Source organism: Chionomys nivalis, chromosome 7, assembly GCF_950005125.1.
Source record: "Chionomys nivalis chromosome 7, mChiNiv1.1, whole genome shotgun sequence".
In the NCBI taxonomy this organism is placed as follows: Eukaryota; Metazoa; Chordata; class Mammalia; order Rodentia; family Cricetidae; genus Chionomys; species Chionomys nivalis.
Genome location: NC_080092.1, coordinates 28,568,095 through 28,584,440, shown reverse-complemented (window position 1 = coordinate 28,584,440; position 16,346 = coordinate 28,568,095). Strand labels below are relative to the sequence as shown.

The 16,346-nt window shown below is 41.9% G+C and overlaps 1 protein-coding gene across 2 annotated transcripts in view; it reads right to left on the bottom strand.

Moving 5' to 3' along the window:
• Sox30 (SRY-box transcription factor 30) overlaps window positions 1–11,035 on the bottom strand; it is a 33,285-nt gene extending 22,250 nt beyond the window's left edge. Inside the window, exons 1-4 of one of the 2 annotated variants that reach the window (XM_057776483.1) lie at window positions 10,006–11,035; window positions 8,427–8,666; window positions 6,930–7,109; window positions 192–684 (exon numbers count right to left, since the gene is read on the bottom strand). In XM_057776483.1, the coding sequence (XP_057632466.1) occupies window positions 192–684; window positions 6,930–7,109; window positions 8,427–8,666; window positions 10,006–11,035 (1,943 nt within the window). The remainder of the gene's footprint in view (window positions 1–191; window positions 685–6,929; window positions 7,110–8,426; window positions 8,667–10,005) is intronic. The other variant, XM_057776484.1, reaches the window with a different exon arrangement.
• Window positions 11,036–16,346: the final 5,311 nt, after the last annotated feature.

Sequence of the window (16,346 nt, the reverse complement as noted above, 5' to 3'; positions counted from 1 at the left end):
TGATTTTAATGCCAGCACTCAGGAGGCAGAGGCAGGTGGATCTCTGAGTTCAAGGCCAGTCTGATCTACAGAGAAAGTTCCAGGATAGCCAGGGGTACATAAAGAAATCCTTGTCTTGAAAAACCAAGATGGGTGGGGGGAGATATTTCACTAGTAGTATTTTTAGGGAAGAGGTAGAAAATTGTTTTTACCTTGATGGGAAGTAATGAGGTCCAGGTAGGAAGTAAGGGTGATGAAACGAGAATCGTGGTGGTGTCCCAAAAAGTGTGGCTGGATGACCAAGGGGTGGGGGCTGATAGACGTGTGAGTGTGGAATGGGAGTAGCTGGGGCAATTGGAGTGCTTCGGGGACACGTGGAAACGCTGGCATATTCCTTGGGAGGCTGGATAGGTGAGGTTGCAAATCTGGCATGGGCAGTACTTGCACCAGCTGGAATCCTGCTGGTGCTCTCCAGAGACACTGGAGTGGGTCTCTTCACAGAGCGACTGGTTCCCGAAGGAAGCCTATGAACGTCTGTTTGCGGAGACCCAGTGAAGCGCTGAGGAGGGAGTGATGGGCGGGGCGTCAGACTTGGAGGCGGACCGGCCACCGGGCCAGTGCTGGAGACGCTGGGCTGGAAAAGTGTGATGGGGCTTGGGCGCTGGACTGCAGGTGTGGGCAGCTGGATAGCAGGTGGGGCTTCACCTTCAGAAATAAAAATAGCATAAGTTAACCATTAATAAGATCGCTACCGGTATCCACCACACTGTGAACTGGAACATGGAAGGAGGCTCACTATTACCTTCACCTAGTAGTGGTGTCATACCAAACCACTCTCCTCTTTATTTACAGTATTCTGACAATGCAGAAGTCACTGTACTTTCTTGTGAATTAACATTTTTCTCTTCCCCAACTGGCCTCTGAGTGTCCTAAGAAGAGAGACCTTCTGTTTTGTTTACTACTACATCCCCAAGCTCAGCTTCTGCCTAGCACAAAATAGGAAAGTCCTCAGCTTGGATAGGTAAATAAATGAACAGAATTACTATTGATAATTTAGAAGATTGTATACATTAAAATGTTGATATAAGACTACTAGCAACAATTATCATTAAGGAATAATCTAGGAGTAGGGGACAAGATACATGGGTAGTAGGAAAATCCACATGTTCACTTCATAGCTTTTAGGTTTTGATCAGTCTGAAATATATTTATTTTCATATAAGTAGAAGTTTCAGAGTAACCCTGTGATCATTTTTTTGTGGGAGCCTATGTGTGACTCAGTCTCCATCTGGAGTCCATTCTAACTTATAAGTCATTGGAGTTCAAGCTTGCCTGCTCTGCCTGCAACCTTAAGAGCTTTGAGAAACGTTTGTATTCGCCCAAAGAAGAGCAGTTTTGCCCTGATGAAATAGCACATTAGTGTATTAAGATTTGGGCTGGTGTGTGCCAGCCAGAGGGACTCCTCTTTAAGTGATTAGTGGCTGCTTGCTGCTAGCTGAATTCTTGTAAGAGATTATGCATCTACTTGAGCTTCCTCCAAAGGACAGTGTAGGAAGACGGTTAGCTGATGGTACTGCTCTTTGTGCTGCCCTGCCTGTAACTATTATATATGCTGGCCGAGAAATAAACTCGGGGCTGGTGGACATTCACCTACAGTCCTCCCAGTCTAGCCTGTTTTCCATCTCCATTCTCTCAATCTGCCATTTGCTTTAACCTCACGCCCAGGTACCCTTTACAGATTCCTGCCAGGGTGGGCGCGGACAATTTTCCTTTCATTTTGCATACTTCTGTACATTAAAAACTATGACACATTTTAGTTAAAAAAAATTAAACAATCAAAACTGTTTCACTTTACTGCATTCAAAGTGACTATAGCTGGAAATCTCCAAAAGAAATACAATTTATCATAGGTTAGCCATTTGTAACAGACTCGGAAAGAATACTGGCAGAACATGATTGGCAAGGGTAGAATTCTTAAAGGTAAGTAAAACAATCATGTGATTTATCTTTCCACTCCTAAAAAGACAGTACTGCTGTCTGAGATGCTATTATCCAAATAACACACATAGACTAAACCGAACTAAGTTTTCATGACAAAATACAAACAGAAGCCTTCGGAAGATAGTCATATCCTTTGTATTCCAATTCAGCTAGGTGTCTGTTAACAAGATCACAGTCCAAGCACGGATGCTGCAGTTAGAAATGTCTCTCAGGCCAGGCGGTGGTGGCACACGCCTTTAATCCCAGCACTCGGGAGGCAGAGGCAGGCAGATCTTTGTGAGTTTGAGGCCCGCCTAGTCTACAAGAGCTAGTTCCAGGACAGGCTCCAAAACTACAGAGAAACCCTATCAAAACAAAACAAAACAAAACAAAACAGAAATGTCTTTCAGAGGTCCAAAATGCAGACCTTTCAACTTTATCCAGGTTAAGACCTCCCTCTTTTTCTTCTCTCAGTAGTGAAAGGTAATGCCCTTCTAAACCTCAAGGCAGGAACAAAGAGTCCCACCCATCCATTTCAATATGGTTCCTAACCCAACGAAGTGCAAAAGGGTATAAATGAAGCTGTCCTCATCTTTTTAGCCCAGACTGGCCTCAGGCTCCCAATCCTCCTGCCTCTGCCTCCTGAGTGCTAGATCACAGACATGCATCATCATGCCATGTTCTTTTATTCACATTTGCATTACCAGGATCTAGCCACGAACCTGCCTTTAGAAATAGTTAAGAGGGATTGGAGAGATGGCTTCGTGATTAAGAGCACCTGCTTTACAATGAAGACCAGAGTTCATATCCCAACATTCTCATAATAAGCTCAGGGTTCCACAGGCACCTGTAACTCTAGTTTCAAGGATGCAACAGCCTCTTCTGGCCTCTGTACACAGGCATGCAAAGGCACACATCCATACACACATACAAGTGCACATACACTCATACAGATACATACACTCCCATGCAAACACTTAAAGAAAGACTTAATATTTGATTGAAGGGAAAACAATTCAACCTAAGTTGACAGTATGCCTATGCTGTTCTGCTGGAAGACTTAAAGCACTTTGCAATCACATGGCCAAAAAAACTTGTAAAATCTCTCAATTTTTTATTTCTTGAATTATTACCATACTCAAGAAATTAACCTGACCATCTACTTCAAAAAGTTGAGTTCTTTTTCCCATACCTAGCATAAGCACTTAGATATCAGAAAAAGTAAGTTACAAGAACGCTCTAGAACTATTGGTCAGATTTCAGTCATTGAAAGGGGGACATGTCTTTTCCAATTCTCTTTCTACCTAAATATGTCCAAGAAGAGATGGAAATGAGACCTGGAATGATAATAATGCATTCATTTAATAATAAATAAAAAGTAAGTAACATGAATCAACTACTATATTTTCTTACAAATTACGCAGAAACACAATATCTTTAAATGTCAATGTTCCTGTTGATAAGGAGGTTAAAAGTGTATAACCTTTAATAAGTCAGTGATATGAAAGATTGAGAAAAAGATCAGAGCTCTAATGACTCAAACAGTTGCCTGATAAATAGTAGACGGTAGAGGGGTCAGACAGGCAGGCTTGCAACTATAGCATTGAATTCACTCAGAGATAGTGGAGATAGAACAAGTCACGGGAATAGGAAGTCCTGAGTACACTTACCATTTTCAAGTATACCTGACATCTTAATGAGATAAAGTATTCCAGAAAAGTGTGGTGCAATGCAAATGGTTGTTTGTTAGAACAAACAGGCTTGGTAGACTACACAGGAACATGAAGCAAGCTTGACTGAGCATCAAATAAAAGGAAAGACTACTAGAAAATCCATGACTTTGGTATGAAATATTGAGTAATGCATTTGTAAATCCCTAATTAAATAATGAGGTTTTATTCACTTTTTTGCATCACAAATGTTGGTTTAGGGAAGAAGAAGACTGAAAAGGATAACTGAAGTAAAACATTCACAGAAAAGTGGTTGTTTATGTGATGATGTTAAAAGCAGAGAAAAAAAAACATACTCCTAAATCATAAAGCTATTAACTGGTCAAATTAAGAGAAACCTATCAAAATCTTGTGTGAAAAAAATAAGGCTATGTGTTCTAAGTGGTGCAAATAAAAATTAGGCAGTTGGGGAGATGCAGCTCACTGTTGGTGGTACCATTCCCTAGGCAGGTCTTCTTAAGAGTATAAAAACTGAACTGACTGCAAGAAAGACAGACAGACATCAAACAGCATACATTCATTTAGTCTCTTTCATCTTGATGGTGGATATGATGTGACTAGTTGGTTATTTGAGGGTTTTTTGGTTTGGTTTTGGTTTTTTGAGAGAGAGTTTCTCTGTGTAACAGTCCTGGCTGTCCTGGAACTCACTCTGTAGACCAGTTTGGCCTTGAACTCACAGAGATCCACCTGCCCAAGTACTGTGATTAGTATCCAACACCACTGCCTGGCATGACTAGCAGTTTTAAATCCTTGCTGCCTTTACTTCCCTGAAATGAATTACAACCTGGAACTATGAGCAAAAAGAAACCTTTTTCCCCCTAAGGATATCTTATAAGACACAGAAACAAAACAAAAACAACTTTTAGGCCTGGCTGTCTTGGTACTTAATTTGTAGACCAGATGGATCTTGAACTCATAGGAATCCTCCCGAGTGCTGGGACTAAAGGTGTGCACTACTAAGACTGGCCAATAACTATGGTCCTTTAAAGGACTTTATGTATAGTCTATTAACTAACTTTAATAATTTTAGAGTCTTAAATTTCCAAACAGCCTAGTTATACTATCACCTCTAAGTAATACAGTACCAAGGTGATGGGAATAATTAAACATGTATCAAAGCTGCACAGTTGGACAGCATTGCAGTAGACAAATCTCAGTATGAATGTGACTTATCTAAAAACAATTCTCATAATGAATCTTTTTTTTTTTTTTTTTTTTTTTTTTTGGTTTTTCGAGACAGGGTTTCTCTGTAGCTTTGGTTCCTGTCCTGGAACTCCCTCTGTAGACCAGGCTGGCCTCGAACTCAGAGATCCGCCTGCCTCTGCCTCCTGAATGCTGGGATTAAAGACGTGTGCCACCACCGCCCGGTCAGGTAATCAATCTTTAAACTCTGGCCCTCACAAGAAATATATAGCATTGTATACAACTTTTTGAAGTACTCAACAAAGACTCATTTGTTTTGTTTACTATTGTGCTGTTTCTGAACTGCTTCCTGTAACCCTGTTTACCATATTTAAATAACAAAATTGTGATGCACAAATTCTCCCAATATCAGAAAAAAGATTCAGTCTTCTTCCATCCATATCTCTGTACAGAGGTGTAAAAGTATAAAAGCTTAACTGCTTCAGATAAGAGCACTGATAAATCTGTTTCTGGGAAATGTGAGATAAAAATGGGCAAAACAAGCCAGACAGTGGTGGCACACACCTTTAATCCCAGCACTCGGGAGGCAGAGTCGGGCAGACCTCTGTGAGTTCAAGGCCAGCCTGGTCTACAAGAGCTAGTTCCAAGACAGGCTCCAAAGCTACAGAGAAACCCTGTTTCAAAAAAAAAAAAAAAAAAAAAAAGAACAAAACAGATGCAAGTAAAGTCTTGAGGGGAGGGATGACAAAAAGCAACATGTACTAAAATAAAAAAAAAATACCTAACAATGCAAAACCAATATAAAGATACAGTGGTGAAGCCTAGCTTGAAATACAGTATTACAGACAACACTAAGAGTGCCTGACTATATTGTAAAATCGAGGCAACAGACAAACTTTCCACATCTTTCGCATAACAGATAAACCTTGAGTGCAGTTTTTGTTACTTCCAATGGCTAAAATGACACAGTTTAAAAGGCTGAAAATGGGGCTGGAGAGACAGCCCAGCAGTTAAGAGTACTTGCTGCTCTTGCACAGGACCCAGGTTCAGTTCCCAGTGCCCAAATGACAACTTTGAACCAATTCCCAATACCAAACGGCAAAGTACAATTCCAGGCCCAGGGGATCTAACATCTTTTTATTGCCGCCAGCACCAGGCACAAGCACACAAACACACACAGTGTGTGTATACTTAACATATGAAAACAAAACACTCGTGTACATAAAATAAAAATCTTTAATTAAAAAAAACTGAAAATGCATAGTATTAACAAGTCAGTTTCCAAGATCGACCCATCTCTAAACCCATAGGTTATCATTATCATAGGGCCAGCTTTATCACTAGGAGAACCCAGGCAGACAGAAATTGGCAAAAGCAGCTTTAAGATAAGCCACTGCACTAGTGAGTGGATTGCAGTTTTCTTAAGAGTTGGTTATAAGCCGGGCGGTGGTGGCGCACGCCTTTAATCCCAGCACTTGGGAGGCAGAGGCAGGCGGATCTCTGTGAGTTCAAGACCAGCCTGGTCTACAAGAGCTAGTTCCAGGACAGGCTCCAAAACCACAGAGAAACCCTGTCTCGAAAAACCAAAAAAAAAAAAGAGTTGGTTATAAAAGTTCTGGGGGAACAAGCCACTGCAGTACATGGTGGTTAAGACCAGACTGTGAGGAACATGTATTTAGGGAATCAAACAAGTATTTAGGGAAAATGGATAGCTTCCCTTGCTTTTCTGGAACAGCAAAGAATGGTCTTCAATAGATTAGTATCCTTCCTAAGATCCATGACAGGATGCCTCACAGCTCATCAGCAAAGCATTACTTTATTCTGCGTGTGAAATGATCCCTATTCCCTATTAACTGATGAGTCATTTCCTCCATTCTCTGACTAACCCAGGGGCTCATCCTGACGTAATTAAAAACTGAGAGTTGTCCACAATGATCTGCTATTGCTCCTTCTCTCATTTAATGTTTTCATTTTCTCTCTTCTTAATTTTATTCCTTTACTATTGTTCTAAATTCTAGGTTTAATGGAAACTAAATTTCAACTTAAGAGGTAAAATTCTGAGGTATTTACAAACAATCTACAACAGGACCAACTCACCAACTGGATGAGTGATGGTGTTCTGAAGGCCGGGAATTACCACAGAGTAGGTAGGTGAGCGATAAGGATAAATTGTTGTAGGATTTGTAGAGATAATATTCTGTGTGGTACCAGAAAATACATTGGAAACACTTAGAGGGAAGCGTTTTCGCTTCCCTGGACGAGGCTGATAAACCCAACCTAAAGAAAAAGATAGAGACATTTTAATAGGAATATACAGAGTCTGGCCTTTTTATATTAAAAATATAGAACACTTGAAAGTTTTTTTAAAAAATGGGTTATCTAAATGTATATTTTCCATTTCCATGAGGCTATTTCTGGAACAAGTCTCAATATCCACAAAGCTTCTAATTTTGTTAGTTTTATAATCAATAATAGAGAGGAAAGTCAAAATGCCTTATATTCAGAGACACGGAGTGACTCTGTGGTAGAATCTATACAGAAGTCATTGAGTTTGAACCCTTTCCTTTACTAAAGAAAAATACCCCATAAGACATTATTTCTCTCCTCTTCTCCTCTTTCTTTATTCTATAAAGTACAAATCTCAGTAATGCAATGATCACAAATAACCAGTCACTATTTTTACGCCTGGTTTAGGAAGTCTCTCTCTGAAACATGGCAATTAATAAAATCACAAACACTTAACTTCCTTCAAAGTCAGCAGTGTGATGCTGTCCTATAGACAAAGCACTGGTTCCATCCAGATGATACCTCAGAATCTTGTCTCCTAAAATATTTCTGCTTGTATTTCAGAAAAAGATTCTTTTCCCATTATGCACAGCTATATAAGCCACAAAGAATGCATAGTTCCAGGAGCTGGAGAGATGGCTCAGAGGTTAAGAGCATTGTCTGCTCTTCCTAGAGGTCCTGAGTTCAATTCCCAGGAACCACATGGTGGCTCGCAACCATCTGTAATGGGGTCTGGTGCCCTCTTCTGGCCTGAAGGCATACATACAGACAGAATATTGTATACATAATAAATAAATAAATATTAAGAATGCATAGTTCCCAACCTTTATCGTAATGCTCTTACTGAGGAGGACAAATCACTTATTCAAAATGTGTCATGATATGAATAAATCTACCAATCAAAAAAACACTTAACATTAAAATGGAACAGGATATTAATTCCTGCATCTTAATTATCTTTTAGCCATTATTTAATATGTCGAGTATACTACAAAACTGAACCATGGAGATTTAGTGCTACTTTTATAGCTATAGCTGTGTATGTATGTTTGTATGTACATATATGTATTTAATCAAAGTCACAGTAAAAGCATGTCTCCTGATTTGTATTAGCTGGTAAATATGTGATATTTCACAACTGTGTTGCACTTAAGAAAATGTATGTTTAGTATTAAATTCAATCATTATTATAATGCTAGTCACTATTTTCTTTCTCACACATAGATTAGGAAATCTCAACCTAACTTAATCTTTACCTAAATAAATTTAAAAGAAATGGAAAGAGCCTTTGTTCATTTCATTGATTACCAGGAAATTCCTCTCTGTGCTTTTCTTTAATCTTTTGTGCTTCATCATAATAGGGTTTCTTTTGTTCTTCACTAAGTTTGTTCCACTCTAACCCGAGCTGGACACTGATTTCTGCATTGTTGGCGGCTGGGTTAGCTTTGGCTAGTGCTGGCCGGTGGATTCTTGCCCAAACCATAAATGCATTCATAGGTCGCTTCACATGGCCATTTCTGTCCTTACTGAAGGGAGTATCAGGTATTCCTATATGACAAAAATGAAGAGACTACGTTAACGTGCCACATACACGATTTTAAGTTCAAGTGTACCTTCATCTATACTTACATATCAGTACATGAAAACATACACTAAAATACAGTCAAAATGTTGCCAATATTCCAAACTTCTGTATAGTCCCTAAACTCAGCATTCTTAACTGTAGCTTAGCGTGACTCCTAGAGTTTAATATTGTTGAAGATACTGTTCAGTACCATTAGAGACACATGGATGGTGACTTATTTCTTTGAGCTTCATTAACACCTCTAGCAGTAATTAACATGTAGTTTATGTCCCACTAAAATTAGTCTATCATTAGGGGGCAGGAACGATAACTCATTCATAACTATGCACACTGATGTTAGTTATGTAAGTATTTAAAGGAAGTCATTTCCAAAAATGGCTGTAGCATCCTTCAAAGCAAACAATATTTATGCTAACAGTTTTTCACTATGAAGGAGAAATTCCTGCCATGGTGAATCATTACAACTAGTCTCATACCCTGGAAGAAAAATAATGCAAGTGATCCTGAGAGTCACAGTACCAGCTAAAAATTCCTAAAAAGGAAACTCACTAAATTTATATCCCCATGCAGTTCATGAAAGTACTATATTTCACTAAATTTTATCCCTATGCAGTTCATAAAAGTACTATCTAGGGTCAGGCCGAGGTGGCACATGCCTTTAATACTAGCACTTGGAAAGCAGAGGCAGGTGATCTCTGAGAGTTCGATGCCGCCTACAGAGTGAGTTCCCACCAGGACTGTTACACAGAGAAACCCTGTCTTCAGTGACTATATTACTTCTTTTAAAAACAATTTAATTTATTGAGTATTTATTAATGTTTCTAGAAAGCCTTAGCTTTTAGAATACAATGCTAGATATATTTTCTCCAAGAAAAGTTATTGTTCGCTTTTAAAGTAACCTCTATAATCAGTATAAACAATTATCATTTCTCCCAAAGCTTTGGTTTTGTTCTATTTCTTGATACACATAAACCTATGAAGCTACATCAGGAAATTTGAAATGTATACGCTAGGGGATCTGTATTTTCTAACAAGGCATTCTGGTGTGTCTGTTATCTAAATCTGTTTACTAACACTTAAAATTGATTTTTTTAAAAAAAAAGTTTGTGGATATCTTTCACATGTAAGTCTATTTTTTTTTTAACCAGTATATGGACAAATACATCAGAAACAACTCCTTTGCAGGCTGAAAATGAGTACCATGATTCTATTTTTCGACCTCCAGCTTCTAAACGGCTAGTATCTCTGCTGTGGGCAACATAGACATCAATGTGAAGTCCAGATTCCCTCGCCTTCTAATACCTGCGTCTGAGGGAAGCACGGTGAGGGGGACATCTTTGGTTTCAATTTTTACAGAAGGCTCCAGTAAGGACTGCATTTTAATAGGCACTGGTGTCAGGGGAACCTTGGACAAGCGTATTAGCTCAGAAGGCGGAGGCCCCTGAAATTGGATACGGGCCCCAGGAGGGACCGCGTGGAGAGTCAAAGGGAACCGTAGGTCTTGCTGATGCGGCCCGAAGGCACTGGGCGGCTGGGCCAGGAGAGCATCCTTGCTGCCGTGGACCAGGCCATTGGACGCGGCTTCCGAGCCCAGCCTGCAATCGTCCCTGAGTCTGTCTGGCTCCTCGGTCTTGATGACTCCTTCTCCGACAAGCAAGCTCCTGCCTTCGCCGCCTTTCAGCGCATCCCTCGAGGTCTCCTCCACCTCCAACTTGGCTTTCTTCTCCTCCCCTCGGCGGCCGTCGAGGGCCTTCCCGGTGCCATCCAACTTGGCGGCCCTGGAGGCTCTGGGGCCGGCCTCGGTGGTCCTCCGAGATCCTACCGACAGGTCCAAGCCTGCCCCCAGCTCCTGTTTCTCGGCCTTGACGAGCAGCGTCCGGGGCTGCATGGAGCGCAGCTCCGGCCTGCAAGGGCCTCCGTCGGCCGCCGACGGCGGCGGCAACAGCAGCAGCTCCGGTCTCAGCTGCAGCAGGCGCGCCTGCGCGGACGACGCGACGGCGGCAGCAGCGGCGGCCGCACCCTCGTCAGGAACCTGCGGTAACAGCGGCCCGGGCGGCGGCAGCAGCAGCACCTGCTCCGGCTTCACTTGCAGCAGACGACGCGTCCCAGCCTGCGCACCGGCTGCCGAGACGTCCCCGCACGATGAGGCCACTGCGGCGATGGCGGCCGTGGCTTGGGCCGGCGGCGACTCCGGGCGCTCGGCGGCCGCGGCCCGGAAGGTGGCGGCCTCGACGGGCTGCTGCGCGGGCGGAGCGGGGCGCAACGGGCGCGGTGGGGTGGGCCGCGGCGGTTGGCGCGGCTGCGGCGGCGGCTCCGGTCTGGCTCTCTCCATGGGGGAGGGGGCGGCCGGCTTGGTCGCGGCCGGGATTGTGAGCTCAGCCGTTTGTTGGCGGCCTCCCCCTCCCCCTTTCGGTTAAGATCCTTCCAAGGCCTTGGCTACCCAGAACCCTACGCGCTCCACAGACTCGGGCCTCCAGCTCTTCTCGCCCAATCATGAGCGGCCTGGTGCTCCCGGGCAGCCAATCACACGCACGCTCCTCGGCTCCTCCCACCCTCCACTATCGCCTTGTGCGAGAACCGTGGAATCATCCCCCGTAGCCCGGGCCGAAGCTCGTGTTTCCCATTTTTCCCGCCTCTTCACTCGCCCTCTCTTCCGGATTCTCTTCAACCTTGTCCTTGGTTACCCACCCCCACCCCCGCCCTGAGCGTGACAATGGCGTTGCCCAGGAAACCCTGTGGTTCCACGCCGCAACAAATGACCTCCAAGGACGCAGGCCTGGGCCTTTTCTTGCCAGCTGGGGCCCGTGTCAGAGGGATAGTGGGGACATCTTGCAACCTGTCACCAACCTCATTAATAGTTCTTATTGACACAGATGCTTGACTTGGTGACCATTTCGCTGGTTGAATTTTCAGTCATCTTACTTCCAAAAGGCAACCCAAATTCCTCCACTTTTTGAGGTTCTACCGGCCAGTATCCTTGTCCGACCTTCCTCATCCTTCACGGATGTTGCGGTATTCCTATCATCTTGCTCTACATCCTTTGTCCCACTACTCCCCAACTGCCAGTAGTACTGAAAATACAAGTCTAACCTGTCACATTTCCCCCAAATCTTCTGCTGCATCCACTGGCTATGAGATAAAAATCCGAAATTCTTGGCAGAGCCTGATAAATCTGGTAGTGACTTGGGTTCTACCTACAATTCCTCTATGTAGATTTTGTGTGATTCAACCACATTGCCTCCCCCCATCCGGGCCGCCGTTCTTTTTCACCATGAGATGTTTTTCGGCATGTCAAGCTTTTATGTCTCTGAAACTCCTGCTTATTTCTCAAATAGCTGACCCATACTTCAGAGAAAACAATGACTCAGCATCCATTCGAATGTCTTTTATGCACTCATACCCGATCGCATCCTTTGAAGTGCTTTGTTTGATTATTCTGTGGCCTCTTCCAGTTGATTGTTACCTCCTTCGGGGAAGAACTGCTTCTGTCTCGTTCATTATTGACTCCCCAATGCCAACTGTTGAGTAATCGTTCAATAAATGCTTACTAAAGAGGAAATGAGTAAGAACTGCCACGGTCTAATAAAATAGTAATACTACTTACATTAAGGGCTCATTCTGGTTTTTTTTTTTCCTTTGTGTCTCTTAAGTAGGATTGTGCTTGGTTTTCATTAACTATCACCAAGTAAATGTGAAATGATAACATTTACTGCATCCCTAGACATTTTGACTAAATGCGACAGCTCTGTCTTGAAGTAGATGAGCCTATGTCCAAGACAATCAAAGATGAACTAACTCTTCCTAACCCTCTTTTGTCAGATCTGCTAAATACTAATCATGGAAGAACACATCACACACAGACAACCGAACCTCTAAAATCTGCTTAGGAGATTGAGGCAGTAGAGTTGGCTGTCAGAAGTCTGAGGCTAGCGTGAGTGCTATGTCAATTCAAGCCAGTGCTGGCTACAATATGAGATTCTGTCTCAAAAAGACCAAACTATACTAAACAAAGCCAGATTTTAAAAAATACTGCATCTTCTCAAAAAAAAAAGTGCTTAGCTTAAAGAAAGCAAAGAATTTAATTTGTCACACTAAAAAGACAATTTAAAATACCTTGGAAAAATAAAAGAGCATGGCAGCCAAGTGTTATTGAATTAAAAACTCCAATCAGTGGTGGAAATAAGGTTAAATTCTAGATTGTCTAATGGAGAAATACTTTAACATAAAGTAGACTGCGAGTAATGGGAGAGGGGAGGATATAAAGCAGGGCAAAGATAAACCAAACAATGATCTCAGAAGACTGGGAAAGGCTATGTTAAAGCATATTTTAATATAAGAAAAGTCACTAGAGACAGTCAAGGACATTTCGTAATAACAAAAGGATTAACACAACAGAATACAGTACTTGTCGTAGAGTAGCTAGCACCACCTCACTGCTGCAACCTGTGACACGCTGAATGGAGGGGAGAGACTACTCCAGATTGATATTTGGATTCTTCAATATTTCTTTAAAATTTTAAAACTTTATTTATTGTGGGGGCAATATAGTGTGTGTGTGTGTGTGTGTGTGTGTGTGTGTGTGTGTATCCAGGGAGGTTATGCTCATGCCACAGTGTGGGTCTCTGAGACAGAGCTCAGAATGCCAGGTTTGGCAGCAAATAACTTTACCCACTGAACCATCTTGTTGGCTCAATATTTCCTTCTCACTAAGTGATAGCACAGTTGGAATAGCAAATCAGTAATATTTCAGACCTGCTAAGCAACACTTTTGGCCAATAAGAATGCTGTAGTCAGTCCCAGTATCTACACACACATGCTTTTCGGCGCAATTGAAATGTTCTCCTGAGACTATATGCAGTGTCATAATGCAGGCCACACTGCACCTGAGAGGATCAAAGTCACACAGTCTCTGACCTCATGAAATTATAGAACAATGAGTAGCAGGAGGAAATTACGAATGCCTCACACAATTTCTAAATGACTGATAATTACAGAATAATTTGGGTAAATCAGAAAATATCTTCTACCGAATCAAAAGTAATGTAATATGAGTAGAGAAGTTCAAAGAGAAAATTTTATAAAAGATTCAAAAGGAAGATTTAACAACCAATAATAGAAAAATATCCTTTACCTTAAGAAACTAAGAAAGGGTCAATGTAAGTAAGAGAAAGGGCTAACAAAATATCACAGTAGAAATAAGTAAAACCAGCAAAGCAGTAGAGAACACCAGTGAAACTGGGAATTTATTCTTTGATTTCAAAAATGATCTTATCAAGATAGAGAAAAAAGATGATGTAGATGAACAAGACTAGAAACTAAAATGGAAACACTCGGAAGACTACAGAGAAACAAAGTAATAAAAATAATATTGTGAACAACCTTATCAACAGTTTAACTGACACCTTAGATGAAATGGTAAATTTTCCACATAGAAATGATAGAATCAACCTAGGTGCCAGTCAAGGGGGAAATGGACCAAAAAATGTGGCATATATACACAATGGAGAATTATTCATTCATAAAAAATGAGATCACTTCATTTGCAAAAAAAATTGATAGACCTGGATATCATGTTAAGTAAACTAAGCCAGACTCAGACACTGAATATTTTCTCTGACAAGTGCAGTCAAAATCAAGAAAAGAAGAAGAAGAGGAGGAGGAGGAGGAGGAGGAGGAGGAGGAGGAGGAGGAGGAGGAGGAGAAGGAAAGAAGAAGAAGAAGAAGAAGAAGAAGAAGAAGAAGAAGAAGAAGAAGAAGAAGAAGAAGAAGAAGAAGAAGAAGAAGAAGAAGAAGAAGAAGAAGAAGAAGAAGAAGAAGAAGAAGAAGAAAAGGAAGCTTTATTCATGGGAAGCTATCTTTTGCTCTGGTAATGAGTTGATATTTTTGCTTTATTCTCTTTCAGGCCAGGAAGAGTTTCAATATTGGAAAGACTAGTTGGGAAGCAGAAGGGAAGGGGGCCAATGAAATGGGAGAGAACAAGAGAAGAAAATTAGGGGTGGATATGATTAAAGCATATTAAATTCTTGTATGAAAATGTTATCATGAGACCTATTATTTTATGCAATTACTATATACTAATGAAAAAGCAGACTCAAAAGTAGAAAATCAAGCAACAGCTGTGCACCATGCCATGCTGCTGGGGCGAGCAGAACTCGACCAAGCTCAACCAAGCTCGCAATTCATGGTTTCTAGCCCCAGGCACCCTATAGCAAGTGGGAGAGAAGACCCTGCACCTCGCCTGGGCAAGACAGTGGAGCTGGGCCTGCTGGTGTGAGTGAGCCAGACAGGTTTTAGTGGGTGGGCTGGCTGAAGCAGTGCTGGAAAGGACATGGTGGGTGTCAACAGTGGGGGAAAACTGGTGAGCAGACTAGTCTGCCCACCTGACACCCAGGCCAGGACCAGAGATTTGAGTGGGCCCAACCCAACATCATTTATGAACAGAGCAGGAGCAGGGTATGATCCTACAGATGCAAACCTTACAGGAGCTCCATGACACAAGATGATGGTGGGAATGCCTGGGCAAGACCTGGTGAGAGTCCACTGCCGATGGCTACAGAGGACAAAGGCCTCTAACCAGAACATGATTCCTGGTAATAAACACTTGCAAATGAAGAGCAAAGACTAAAGGGTGAAGATGCATCAGCTTTCACAACGAAATTCCCCTCCCCTCTCTCTCTCTCTCTCTCTCTCTCTCTCTCTCTCTCTCTCTCTCTCTCTCTCTCTCTCTCTCTCTTTCTCCTTTATTTCACTCTTGCTTTGCTTTGTTGGTCTGGTTTGGTTTTTAGTTTTTCTTTTAAATTTTGTTTTGTTTTGTAGGGGAGGTTGCAAGGGCAGAGGTCGGACGTGGGGTCAGGGGACGATGGGCAGGATTGGGATGCACGATGTGAAAATCGAAAAGAACCAGTAAAAGTTAATTTTTAAAAAAGTGTAAAATATGAATTCCTCTATATTAAGTAAAGGCATTAAATTATTTCTGAGGCTGGGCATAATGAGACATGGCTGCAATTCTAGCTCTCAGGCGACTTCCCAAGAGTTTACTAGGTTAAAATAGTTCTCACACTAATTTTGAGAGAATATTCTTCTGACTGCATTGTCTCATGAGTGTTTTCTAGGAAGTTTTCTAGAACCACATGACCCATGAGTCTCAACAGATGGAATGCAGAAATAGATGGGCATTCCAGCTCAGTTTTTGTTTGTTTGATTGTTTAAATGTGTGTAAGTTCTTGTCTGTTCACGATTGGTATCTTTCAACACCAGGAGAGGGTGTTAGATCCCCTGGAACTGGAGTTACAAATGGAGTTACAGACAGTTGTGAGCTGCCATATGAATAGTGAGAATAAAATCTGGTGTATTGCCACTCCTACTGTTTTAAAGATTTTTTTTTAAATTATGTGTGTGTTGAGGGCATATATGCCATGAGAAGAGGCATCAGGTCCCCTGGAGCTGCAGTTACACGTGCTTGGTTATGAGCTGCCTGGCCTGAATGCTGGACTCAAACCCTGGACCTCTGGAAGAACAGCAAATTATCATTACTTCCGAGCCCTTTCTCCAGCCCCTTACATTGTTTACTTAAAGCCAGACATTAGATCAAGCTTGGAAAGTTTTGAGCTGTTATTTTCTTTTTGGTTTTTGTTTTGTTTTGA